Source organism: Natator depressus, chromosome 1 (genome assembly GCF_965152275.1).
Source record: "Natator depressus isolate rNatDep1 chromosome 1, rNatDep2.hap1, whole genome shotgun sequence".
Lineage (NCBI taxonomy): Eukaryota > Metazoa > Chordata > Testudines > Cheloniidae > Natator > Natator depressus.
Window position 1 is genome coordinate 210,505,151 of NC_134234.1, and position 14,115 is coordinate 210,519,265.

At 47.4% G+C, this 14,115-nt stretch overlaps 1 protein-coding gene and 1 gene segment (V, D, J or C); both read right to left on the reverse strand.

The window, feature by feature from the left end:
• The window catches only part of LOC141984978 (T-cell receptor beta chain C region-like), a 239,587-nt gene that overhangs the window by 180,945 nt on the left and 44,527 nt on the right, over positions 1–14,115 (reverse strand).
• Positions 1–14,115, reverse strand: part of LOC141992842 (T cell receptor beta chain MC.7.G5-like) — a 187,815-nt gene that overhangs the window by 165,279 nt on the left and 8,421 nt on the right. Inside the window, exon 3 of the mRNA XM_074962187.1 lies at positions 8,499–8,519. Within this exon, the coding sequence (XP_074818288.1) occupies positions 8,499–8,519 (21 nt within the window). The remainder of the gene's footprint in view (positions 1–8,498; positions 8,520–14,115) is intronic.

A 14,115-nucleotide genomic window follows, 5' to 3' on the forward strand; every position in this document is an offset into this window, starting at 1 on the left:
GCATCAAAACAAAAGGGGAATATCTTTCCCTGGCCCCCTCATTGCGGGAAGGGGTTGTCCTGTCGCTGGCCCCGAGGTGTCAGTCCTTCCCCTAAACCATCACTGGATTTTGGGTGTCTCCCCTATGGGGAGGAGCGCAGTCTCTCACACTGGAGAAGTCTATCTTCCTGCTGCCTCCGGCCTTGCAGCAGTTTGTCCCCCCATCCACCAGCACCAGCACCAGGAGAGAGATTTTAACAGGTTTCAGGCAGCCCTTAATTGGACTCAGCTGTCCCTAATTGACCTGAAGTAACTGTTAGAAAGCTTATTCCTTCATTCTCCCACTTCCCTGGTCCTTCTCGCATGAACAGAGAGCAACAATACCCAAAGTCCGAAGGTGCAAACAATTCGATGTTTATTGGGGTGAACTTCCAGCAAGTTTAAATCCAAGTTCCTTTTTCCTTATTTTCGAATCCCAACTTACTTCCTGTTTTGCCCCTAATTTATATAGTAATATTCTTAGCTATACCTTAACCAATCATTCTACTGAAATTTAACTAACCAATCCGCTAACCAATTATATCCCACCACCTTAATTAGTTTATACCCAGCAAAATTAATTATACAGCAGATAGAAACAATCACAGAACAAGACAGAGACCATGCAAATAAACAATAGCAAAGTGGGAACTATAATGACAAAACAATACAGAAGTGAGGATTTCACAACTACATCTATAAAGACATAAGGGTTTCCCAGCTATGTCTATTGATAAGTGAGTTCTTACCAGACAGAAAACTATCAACCTAAATTTCCTTTTACATCTTCTAGGCTCTTCCCTTTCTCTGGAGGTGATAGATCGGATCACCTTCCTAACAGCCCCATATTGACTAGTTTGGGATGTGAAGATGTGGCCGTTCGCTTCCCAGCTTATGTCTGCCTCTGCTGCTTAGCCAAAGGCATTGGCCTAAGAACAGGGCCTCAGACTGTCACAGTGACAGAAGGCCCTTACACAGATTCTTTCTTGTATACCTCTATTTCTAGCTAAATGGTAAACATATACCTACATTCTTAGAGTATAGGCCTTTACAGGCAGGCCTGAATATCTATATCCTAACACTCCACCCCTTTTTTTTTCTTTTTCTTTTGGGATCCTCCTGCCCAGGTATCCCTGGAAAAGCATAGGACATATGGCGACACATTTCCTGATAGGGCCAGGCATCAAGGTGGAAGGTGTCGATGCTCCATCTGTCCCACTGCCCCTTGTGTAGTACCATGCCCTGCACCTTCTCTCGTACGGGCATACTACACCTATTCCAATTAGTGTTCCAGACTTCCCAGTATAGCGGGCCCTACTACATTACTTATAGGTTATAATTAGTGGCTGTTCTCTAGGGGGTTGTGCTCCCCTTGATTGTTTCCATATGCAATGTAACACACATATAGTTAACAATACACCAGTTGCTATGATAATCCACAGCAACACCGAGAGTCCTGACCACTGCAGTATGGTCCAACATCCTGGCCACCACCAAAAACACTGCTTCTCCTCCTTTGATAAGGTTAAAATTTTGTCAGCGCCATCCTGTAGTGTGGATTGTAAGTGTGTCCAACTGTTGGCGCTTGCAGCAAGTTGCTCTTGTAATCTTTGTGTACTTTTGTCCTTACTGTGTGTCCATTGAATATCCACAGTGAAATTTGGTATTGTCCAAACCAATTCAACTACTTGGTACGGTATGGGGTAGTAGGTGCCGGTTCGATTGTTTACAACGATTAAGTCCACTGATCCATTGGTGCACCATAGTCCAGGTGGCAGTGTATAGAAGTTCATAATTTGGTCATACACTGGAAGGATTTTGCCTCCTAGTGTTATATTGCAGGATTGCATACATTCCCAACAGAATACACCGTACCCCATATACATTACCCCTAAATGCCCCCCCTTTGCAATAGGCCATTGATCCTGCTCTTCCATAGTCACAGGAGAGGGGCACATCCATATTCCTCCTCTGGATATACAACTGCTTAATGTGATGACAGTCCAGTTTACCCCATTCCATCCCCCCCACCTATTCCCTAGTGGCTCCCAACGTGCTCCCCCTTCCCTACTTACTCCCATAGGGTTCAAGGGAACCACCTTATTTGCATTTCCTTCCCATGGTATCATAGTAACAATTACACAAGAACTGTCCCCACAGGCAGGGGATGTTATTTTCCAGGTAGATGGGTATGTTTTTGCAATTGTGGATAGATATGGGCTAGCCTCCCGATTTAATACTGAAGGCCATTGTTCTGACCAAGCATCTCTCATAATATCCATTAACATTATTAACTGAGCATTTTGAATACCTACGCACACTTCTCCCCATGTTAGTCTTCTGAAGCCATCCTCTACCCATGTCACCAGGTCCCCTGCCCAATGAGTTAACTGCAAGTTTACCTCTACTGCTGATAGATGCTGTGCCATTAATTCATTAATTTGTTGTTGAAATTTCACATTTTGGCTTACTAATTGTTTGGTTACCCACTCGTCCCCCAGATTCCATGTACCCAGCATAGTGTTCCCAGCTGCCCACAATCCCCTTTTCCGACGACGATTCCAGGTGTGTCCCCTCACCCATGCATTGAATTGTTGTTTCAATCCTTTTATGTACATACTACAATTAGGATGGATTTGGTCCACCCACCATTCCTTGGGTCATACCACCCATGTAATAGAGTGAAAGGACACGTTAAAAAGTGCTGGCTGCATCTGCTCCCACAATGGCTCCCATACATTTGCTCGTCAGGGAATATTCTCGGCTCCAGGCTGTGGCCACTTTAAATTTGGATTCTTCCAACTTGGCATCCATATCACCTGTAGGGTTACATTCTGTAAAATGGTTAATTCATCATACACCCAGCATCCCAAAGGGGATTTTACGCCTAATGTAATATGTACATAACAATCACACCTTCGGGTATTATCTTCCATGAAAGTACCATTGTGGTTACATATGGTAACATCACACCCTAAATGTGGGGCCCTATTTTCCCAAGAGGGTTCATTTGCTCCAGGAGACCAGAGGGTTATATTCTTTGGACCCTCTGTAACAAACCACATAGTTGGGTAACTGTGTTTTTCAATATCGTTAATCATGGCAGTACCCAGGGAGTACCATGAGATATTTCCTGATAAATTTGATATTCTCCACCTGGTTGGGATTCCCCCATCTAATCCATAAACCATATACCGACACTGCCAAATTCCTGTTGGAGTATTAGTGGTACATCTTTCTATGGGGAGATTCTCATAGTCTTCATTAGCTTTATTACCACAGGTTGCATGTGTAGCCGTCCATGTGTTTCCTCCTTTTGACACTTCACATCGTGGGATCTGAATAGAATTTGTAAATGTGACAATTGTGATTAGCACTAGTAATTGTTCCATCCAGGGCCAGGGAATTTTCATCCTTTTCTCCTTTTTGAATTAACATGTAATACACACATAACAAAATTTACACATCCCCTTTCCCAATCCCCTGTTTGTACCTTTTTATTTGTGTGCCGTGAACCCACTCCCGTCCTCCATTCTCTGTACCCATTAATAGCAGACTGGGCCCTAATTGGTCAAGGACAAGATAGGGGCCCTTCCATTTAGGAGCTGGGAATGGATGGTGTTGATCTGGAATCTTGTACATCACTAGATCTCCCACCATGGGTAGATTACGCTCCCCAGGCAGGTCATACCATGCTTTAACTCTTACTGCTCCTTGCTCGTCTCACCAGGCCACCACCTGCTGTACTTGTTTTACATGTTCGATTAGAGTTAAAATCCATTCTTGTGTTAAGCCGTGTATAGTGACTTCCCCAGGTACTGGGGTAACTAGATTTTCCCACCGTTCCATGGGCCTTCCCATGAGAGCTTCATATGGAGAAAATCTTGTGCCCTTTGATTCTCGGGCCCTCATTCTCATTAAGGGCCAGTAACTGTGACCAGTTTTTCCCTCCCATTTCCACTCCCTTTCTTAGGTCACTTTTAATGGTGTAGTTCATGCGTTCCACCTGCCCCGCAGCCTGTGGTGATAAGCAATATGGAACAACTGTGTGATTCCAGTGAGGGCCGATAGCTCCCCTAACAGATCTGACCGAAAAGCAGCTCCTTGGTCTGAGTCAATCACATTTGGGACCCCCCAGCAAGTGAATACCTCATTTACCAGTATTTCAGCAGTTACCCGGGCAGTTTGATACTTTGTGGGGAAAGCTTCCACCCACCTGCTGAAAGCATCCACTACTACCAACATGAATCGGTTTTTCCTGTGATCTGGTGGTAGGGGTCCTGTGTTGTCAATTTGTATTCTTTCCCATGGTCCCTGTCAAGGTTCCTTCCCCACTCTGAACTCTAGGGTACATATGTGGGGACCTGCATGAAAACCTCCTAAGCTTACTTTTACCAGCTTAGGTTAAAACTTCCCCAAGGTACAAACTATTTTACCCTTTGCCCTTGGACTTCCACTGCCACCACCAAATGTTTATCTGGGTTTATTGGGAAAACGTTGTTTGGAAACGTCTTTCCCCCCCAAATCCTCCCAACCCTTGCACCCCACTTCCTGGGGAAGGTTTGGTAAAAATTCTCACCAATTTGCATAGGTGACCATAGACCCAAACCCTTGGATCTTAGAACAATGAAAAAAGCATTCAGGTCTTGAAAAGAAAACATTTTAATAGAAAAAACAGTAAAAAGAATCACCTCTGTAAAATCAGGATGGTAAATACCTTACAGGGTAATTAGATTCAAAACATAGAGAATCCCTCTAGGCAAGACCTTAAGTTACCAAAAAAGACACACAGACAGGAATATTCATTCTATTCAGCACAACTTAATTTCTCAGCCATTTAAAGAAATCATAATCTAACACATATCTAGCTAGATTACTTACTAAGTTCTAAGACTCCATTCCTGTTCTGTCCCCGGCAAAAGCATCACACAGACAGACACAGACCCTTTGTTTTTCTCCCTCCTCCCAGCTTTTGAAAGTATCTTGTCTCCTCACTGGTCATTTTGGTCAGGTGCCAGCGAGGTTATCCTAGCTTCTTAACCCTTCACAGGTGAAAGGATTTTTCCTCTGGCCAGGAGGGATTTTAAAGGTGTTTACCCTTCCCTTTATATTTATGACAGTCCCCTTGGGGCTTGTCTCTTTAATTCTCCCCTTAACATCTTGTGAGGTGGGCTGTGCCTGGCACAGTCCAAACAACGTTCCAGATGTGATTTTAAATCAGCTGCCATTCCTGGCCACCAGCACAACCTTTTTAAAGTTCCCAGTGCCTCCTCAAACCCGGGGTGTCCCCCTGCCAAGCTTCCATGCACCCAGCTTAAGAAAGCTGTCTGACTTCCCTGAGGGCACAACATTACTGGTCCCTCAGTTGTTAAGACACACCAAATCCCTTCCATTAGTTCCACCTTTGGCACATGCCTGTCCCCAAATTTCATGATGCCTTCCAGTCCTGGGTCAGATGCTTGCAACTCTCGAATTTGCCCTCCCCGATCTGTATCCACCCCGCTTCTTGTTAACACTGCTACAGGCACACTCTCTTCTGGCTCCCAGGGCCACGGGGGTGCCTCTGTTGCAGCCCGCCTGGCCTCTACATCAGCCAGATTATTTCCTTTGCTTAGGGGTCCTGTTTTCTTGTGTGCCTTTACCTTTACCACATTGATCCGTGTAAAACAGTGACTGAGCTCCTTCACTCGCTTCCACCAGGTAGCATGCTTAATTGTGGAGCTGTCTGTTGACCTGAAATGATTATCTACCCACCATCTCAGCATTAATGTGGCACCACGAAATACATAATCTGAATCTACCACCACCCAACATCCTGGCTCAAATTTGGGATCCACTTCATTTAAAGCTGTTAGCAAGGCTGCCAGTTCTGCCTCCTGAGCTGACTTTGCTTCTAGTGAGAAACCAATGGTGCTGACTGTCTCATTTCCTCTGATTCCCACAACAGCTAAGCCTGCAGTTTTCCGTCCCCCTTGATACCTACAACTTCCATCCAAAAACCATACCAGTGTCCCCTCCTTTACCTGATTGGGGTTAGCCGCCCGAAACACCTGATGTTAGGTTTTACCTGGGCTGGCTTCACATTGGTGTGGGGTGCCAGCCAGATGTAATCCAGCTACCCAGACTGTGGGTTCCTTTAACACCTCTGCTTTAATGTTTTCTGCCTGTAGAGCCAGCAACCATTTAGCAATACGCTGCCCACTCACTTGTCCCTGTAAGATAGTGTGCATGTTTAACAGCCACAGGGGGTCATGATGAGATCGGACTATTACTTTCTGCATTCCTGTAAGGTATTTGAATTTCTCTATCCCCCAGTAGGAGCACAACAGCACCTTTTCACACCATCCATACTTCAGTTCCACAGCACTCAAAAGTTGAGAGGCAAAGGCCACAGGTCGGTCCTTTGTTCCATACTCCTGTGTTAATGCACAACCAATGGTGGTGTCCGATACCAAAGGGTACAGATAAAAGAATTTCTCCCCATCCAGGGAGGCCAGCACTGGAGCACTGGCCAGATTTTCCTTTAGCACTCTCATTGCATCCGATGAAGTGAGCTGTAGCTCACGAAAGCTTATGCTCAAATAAATTTGTTAGTGTCTAAGGTGCCACAAGTACTCCTTTTCTTACTGCCTCTGTACACTCTTCTGACCATTCCCAAGTTGAGGCTCGGGTTAGGTCAAATAGAGGCTGGGCTATTTCTGCATAATTGGCCACAAAATCCCTGCAAAATCCAGTTAGACCCAGAAAACTTTGCAAGCTTTTAACATCCGTAGGCAGTGGCAGGGACTGGATCAGTTGCACTCGTCCCTTATCAATTTCCCTTCCCATCTGAGCCTTCCACTCCTAAGTAGGTCACTCTTGTCTGTCCCATCTGAGCCTTTTTCCCACTGACCTTCAATCCTGCTCTTGCCAAAGCTTGCAGGACCTGCTCGGTTAGTTCCCTGTCTTCTTCCTCTGTCCCTGACATTAGCAACAGGTCGTCTATTGTATGCACCTTGCTGAATTCACCCCCTCCAGAGCCTGTCTCATGTATCTGTGAAAAATTGCAGGGGAGTCCCTATATCTCTGGGGTAGGACTGTCCAGCAGAATTATCGGCCCTCCCATGTGAATGCAGTTTTATACTGACACGAGGTAGCTAGTGGCAGAGACCAAAACCCATTAGCTATGTCCTAAACAGTGAAAATTCGGAATTGGGGTCCAATATGGGCCAACATTTCAGGGTTCGCTGCCACCACTGAGGCTGGCAAATTGGCCAGAGCATTTAGTGCCCTGTAATCCACAGTGAGGCGCCAGGTACCATTTGGCTTTCTCACTAGCCACACAGCAGCATTACAAGGGGATGCAACTGCCTGAATCAGTTCCCTCTGTTCCAACTCCCCAATAGTTGCCCCCACCTCTGCCAATGCCTCCCGAGGAATAGGGTACTGTTTCTGTGGGGGAGGGTCCCCTCCCTCCATCAGTACCTCCATGCTGCCCCTACCACAATCCAGGTTATCCTTAGCCCACACAGGGATGTGTTCCCACCCAGCCGGGGGTGGTGGGAGGACATGTGCCACTTTAATGGTCATAGTGGCTATCCCCATGGGAATGGTATAGCTCTGACCATCCTGCATTTGCCTCAGTAAACACACCCAGTTGGCTAAACCCAGTACAAGTCCCAGTTTGTATAAATCTCCTGCCCCCAACAGATTAAGCATATCATTACAACCCCACATAATCTCCCCTTCCCCCCAGATCCCTTTGATTTGTCCCCGCCTCAGGGTTAATTGTGTCTCCCCTCCCGTTGCCCCTACAATTGTCACAGTCCCTTCTGAGGGTCTCCCGTGCCCCCATGTGGTTAAACTGATGGCTGCTCCAGTGTCTATCAAAAAATCCCTCATGGGACTCCCTTCGGTTGCCCCCTGGAGCATGGGGCGACCAGATGCATCCCGTCCTAAACTGAGAGCATGGACAGGACGCCTCTCTGGGCACCTCTAAGTTGCAGCACCCACCTCTGTCCCTCCCACTGGTTCACAGGGGGACTGGGGGTCCTGGCACCGAACACATTCTTGTCTCCATGCAAAATTGTGTGTCTGGCATTTCAGGCAGTCCCAGTCCCTTGGCCTCTGGGGCCACTTTCCCCCTGATCTGGTAAGATCCTGGGTAGTCAGTTTAGCCTGCAGTCTCTGGATCTGTTGCTCTATAGCTGCCCGCTTGTCCCTGACTACCCTCCCAAAGCCACGAACTCTCCCTCTACCTCCTCCTCTCCAGGCTGACCCACCCCTTTCCACCTTGTATTGATCACCCGCAATAATAGCATGGACTGGCTCTTCCCCCTGATGCATCTGCCTCCACACATCTGCCTGTTCCAGAAACTGGGGTAGCTGATTCGGAGCAAGTTCAGGATGCTGCAACCTTAAATGCCCCATGAACTGCGGATCGCTCAGCTCCAACCATTTCTCCAGCAATTCCACACCCCTACCCTGCTCCACTCCCCCACCAGGTCCCGGTGCCCCTGACTGGGGCATCACCCATGGACCGTCCAGAGGATCCACCCAGCACCGTGCCCATGCCTGTATGAGATTAAGTGTATCCCGCCCTGTTTCCCCAGGGATTCACTTCATCTTATTCATCCCCGCAGTACGAGAGTACACCCCAAACAACTGTTTTGCCACCTGTCCGGGGATTAGAAATGGGTGTGCCACTCCTGCCACATTGATTCCCAAGGTACCTCATTCCAAAAGACTACGCCATAAGATCACTTGGTCCTCACGAGTTAGACCCTCCATCTCCCTGCCCACCTCCACTAGCCACAGCACAAACTGATCCCAATCATTCCGGGGTACCTTTCCCAAACGGCCCAGTACTGCCTCCCGCAGTAGGAGGGACAAGGGGCGGATTTCTGCCTGTTCTACTACTTGTGGGGCATGGTCCCCCCACCCCACAACCGGGGCCACTATTCCTGCCTCCTGCAGTTCCTCCCGGGTAGCCTCTCTCGCAGGAGCTGTAACTGTGGATCGCCGGCTTACAACGTCCACTGGCAGTGGTGGGTACAGTGTTTTTTCAGGGTAGGGTGGAGGAGGTGTCTCCTTCAGTTCCATTAGTGGGGCGGATGGTTTGGGGTCCCCAAGTCCATTGCCCCCATGTTTACAATGATACAATTCCTCCTCTAAGTCTCCTACTCTCCCCAGCAGTTCATCCCTCTCTCTCCAGATTGCCTCACAAGACTCCTCTGTCTGTGCAGCATCCCGTGCCTTCAAATCCGCTACCTCTACTGCTAACACGGATTTTTCTGTTAAAATCTGTTGCTGATCCACAATCCCCTCCAAATCCTTAATGTGTTGGAGGAGATCCGTTTCCCTTTTTACCCAGTATGCCATCCCAGCACACAAACCTTATAATACCATTCCCTTTCTCCTACACTCCTTTCCCTTGTGGTCTCCCAAAACCTCTCCCATCTCCTTCTCAATCTCATCCCAGGTGAACCCCTGCACCAGGTATGGGCCCTGATTCTTCCTTATCCATTAGTTCGAAAAATCCGTTACCCCAGCTTGCCAGAACCCGCAACTACCATCACGAGAGTTCACCATACCCCCTCCAAGCAGCTGTGTGGACTGTTGGGGAGAGGGACTTACAGGCTGCCACTCACTTATCTGATGCGATGTACCCAAGTCCCGGCACCAAGATGTTAGAGAGCTTATTCCTTCACTCTCCCACTTCCCTGGTCCTTCTCGCATGAACAGAGAGCAAACAATTCGATGTTTATTGGGGTGAATTTCCAGCAAGTTTAAATCCAAGTTCCTTATTCCTTATTTTCGAATCCCAACTTACTTCCTGTTTGCCCCTAATTTATATAGTAATATTCTTAGCTATACCTTAACCAATCATTCTACTGAAATTTAACTAACCAATCCTAACATATTGTAACATGATTAGCTAACCAATTATATCCCACCACCTTAATTAGTTTACACCCAGCAAAATTAATTACACAGCAGACAGAAACAATCACAGAACCAGACAGAGACCATGCAAATAAACAATAGCAAAGTGGGAACTATAATGACAAAACAATACAGAAGTGAGGATTTCACAACTACATCTATAAAGACATAAGGGTTTCCTAGCTGTGTCTATTGATAAGTGAGTTCTTACCGGACAGAAAACTATCAACCTAAATTTCCTTTTACATCTTCTAGGCTCTTCCCTTTCTCTGGAGGTGATAGATCGGATCACCTTCCTAACAGCCCCATATTGACTAGTTTGGAATGTGAGGATGTGACCGTTCTCTTCCCAGCGTATGGCTGCCTCTGCTGCTTAGCCAAAGGCATTGGCCTAAGAACAGGGCCTCAGACTGTCACAGTGACAGAAGGCCCTTACACAGATTCTTTCTTGTATACCTCTATTACTAGCTAAATGCTAAACATATACCTACATTCTTAGAGTACAGGCCTTTACAGACAGGCCTGAATATCTATATCCTAACAGTAACCCTTACCAGCTTGTAGGAAAAAGGGCCTTTAGCATTATTGGGCTGACATACCTGTTTTCACAGACCCTCCGGCAGCCATCCAGCCTGACTTTGCCACATACAGCAGGCATCATACAGTGGTAAAAGGGACCTATCTGAGTTGGAATATATCCAGCTCTCCAGGGCTAATCCCCTTCTGGTTATGAAAGGTGCTGTGGGATTTCTTATGACTCTGAATGCTCAGAGCTTTGGTTTTATGTCTTATCTGAAAGTAGTAGCCCCTATAGCATTGCACTCACTAGTATCATGCTAGAATACAGGGTCAGTGCTGACTCTGAGGCAAGAGCTCCCCCTCCTGACTCTCCCTCAACACTCCCTGCAGCACAGTATGGATGAGGGAAGAGTGCCATCACTTGAGTGTACAATACTAACACCACCTATTGCTCATGGCTCTCCAACCTCTTGACAGATGCAATGAGACGCGACAAAGTCAGTCCATCAGTAGGGCTCAGCAATGGTATGGGAAAAGAGCCCGATGCATGAGTGGCAAACCTTCCCACCTGCCCACTTGCCAGATGGAAGTTGAAGCTCTGCTTCCCCGCTCACCTGTGACCCTCAGCCTGGCTCTCTGATGGCTCTCCATGGTGACTGCACCAGTCTTAACCCAGCTTCTCCAAACTGAATGATTGTGTGCAGCATTTTCCCAGTGGTCAGTGGGAGTGCTGCATTTCTTGAGGCCTTGCTTGACCTTGTCATTGTATCGGAGGTTTGGCCTTCCTCTGCATGGCAGCCAGGTTGGCCATAGTGCACAGCCTTTGGCAGACAGTCTTGAGGCATGCGTTCCACGTGTCCCAACCAGCGAAGCCTGTGAACATTCAGCAAAGTCTCCATAGGCTGTAGGCCAGTTCTCTCAAGGATCTCATTATTGGTGATCTGTTGGTCCCAAGTAACAAGGATTTTTCTAAGGCAGTGGAGGTGGAAACTGTTCAATCTCTGGTCCTGCTTGGAGTATGTAACCCAGCTTTCACAACTCTAAAGAAGGGTACTAAGGACACAAGCTGGATAAACAAGACACCTTTGTGTTCAGGGTTAGCAACTTGTTGTTCCAAATACGTGAAGTAAGTTTGCCAAAGGAAACAGAAGCTTTGCCGATTCTAGCATTAACGTCCCTATCAAGATTAAGTGAGCTGGTGATAATTGAGACAAAATATCAGAAGTGATCCATGTTGTCCAGAACTTCATTATTGACATAGATTTTAGGTGGAATATTGGTACCTTGTGACATGACAACTGTTTTCTTCGTACTGATTACTATGCAAAACTTGGTGCATGCACTGGAAAACTTGTTCATCATGACCCTGAAGTTCATCAGGTGAATTAGAGATGAATGAAGCATCATCTGCAAAAAGCAGATCCTGAATAGTGAGCTGGGTAACATGCCTTCTGCTCTGGAATTGTCTGATGTTAAGCTGCCGTCCATCCTCGATTCAGTTAGTATGCCAGATTGATCATTTCCAAAGGCATACTTAAAAAGAGCAGAGAAGAAGATGCCAAAGCCACTGGGCACTAAGATGCAGCCTTGCTTCATACCAGTATCAATACTAAAGTCGGATGATGTTTCATTTTCATAGTGGATGTTGCCTTCACTCCCTTGTGGAACTTTTTGAATAGGGAGAGCACCTTTTGTGGTCAGCCAGTTTTCAACATGACTTTATAGATGCCATTCCTACACTAACCATGTTGAAGACCTTTTGTAGGTCAACAAATGCTACATACATAGGTGCCTGTTGTTCATGGCTTTTTTTCTTGCAACAAGTATAATGTGAAGGACATATCAGTCATGGAGCATCCAGATCTGAACCCACATTGGCTCTCAGGATAGACTCTCTCAGCAAGGACTTGGAGTATTTTCAACAGGACCATTGCAAGCACTTTGCCGACCATGCTGAGCAAAGATATCCCGCCATAGTTGTTGCAGTCTGCTCTGCCCCTTGTGGGGAAATCTATATTTACACACACACACATGATGTTTTCCACTTCCCCCCCCAAATATCTCACAGCGGCAAGAACGGGACCCCCATTATGCTTCTTCCCCACGTGCATGCATGATGAAGAGCAGAAATGAGAGCTGGACCAGGAGATCAGGCTGGAATGGCTTTCATGGCACACAAGACCAGGCTGGCCACCAGGTACCAGGGAGGAGTCCCGGTCCAGCCTTTTCCTGCCTTCCAGCCACTGCATGTCCCAGGAATGAAACTGTATAAAAAGCCAGTCAGGTGCGAACCAGCTGAGCAGCGAACAGCAGAGCGGCTAACAGAGCGGCTAACTTTGCCTGGGAGTTCGCCTGGGGAGAGCCCGCTTAGGCTTACACCTTGCCGGCTTCTCTGAGTAGTTACTACAACTCCTGAGGAAGCTTGTAGAAGGAAGGTAATATGGATGGGGGGTGTACAGCGGTTGTGACCTACACTGGATGTGCCATGTTTGTCTTTCTTCCACAGGACAGAAGCGACTTTCTCTGTACAAAGTGCAAGCTGGTCTCCATATTGGAAGAGAAAGTTCAAGGTCTGGAGCAACAGGTATCGACCTTGCGTTGCATAAGAGAAACTGAAGATTTCCTGGACAGACGTCAGGATATGCTTCTACAGGCACAACTTTCTGAAGATTCAGAGCAGGCTGCACAGCGGGGACAGGAGGACGGGGAAGAAATTTGGCAGCATGTGACCTCCAGAAGAAGAAAGGGGAGCGTCCATGTACCAGCAACGCAGATACAGGTAAGTAACCGTTTTCATGTTCTCTCCACAGGTACGAATGCGGAGAGTGGACTAGATGAGACATCTGAGGGAAGGGAACTGAAGGAGACTCCTCCGATTGGAAGGCATGAGATGCACTGTCCTAGGGTTGGGGGTTCCACGACCACCGCTCCCAAGAGAAGGAGGTGGGTGGTGGTGGTCGGGGACTCTCTCCTCAGGGGGACTGAGTCATCTATCTGCTGCCCCGACCGGGAAAACCGAGAAGTCTGCTGCTTGCCAGGAGCTAGGATTCACGATGTGACGGAGAGACTGCCGAGACTCATCAAGCTCTTGGATCGCTACCCCTTCCTGCTTCTCCACATGGGCACCAATGATACTGCCAAAAATGACCTTGAGCGGATCACTGCAGACTACGTGGCTCTGGGAAGAAGGATAAAGGAGTTTGAGGCGCAAGTGGTGTTCTCGTCCATCCTCCCTGTGGAAGGAAAAGGCCTGGATAGAGACCGTCGAATCGTGGAAGTCAATGAATGGCTACGCAGGAGGTGTTGGAGAGAAGGCTTTGGATTCTTTGACCATGGGATGGTGTTCCAAGAAGGAGGAGTGCTAGGCAGAGACGGGCTCCACCTAACAAAGAGAGGGAAGAGCATCTTCGCAAGCAGGCTGGCTAACCTAGTAAGGAGGGCTTTAAATTGGGTTCACCAGGGGAAGGAGACCAAAGCCCTGAGGTAAGTGGGGAAGTGGGATACCGGGAGGAAGCAAAAGAAGGAAGGACTCCTCCATCATACTGAAAAAGCAGAATGATCAGCTAGTTATCTTAAGTGCCTATACACAAATGCAAGAAGCCTGGGAAAGAAGCAGGGAGAAGTGGAAGTCCTGGCACAGTCAAGGAACTATGA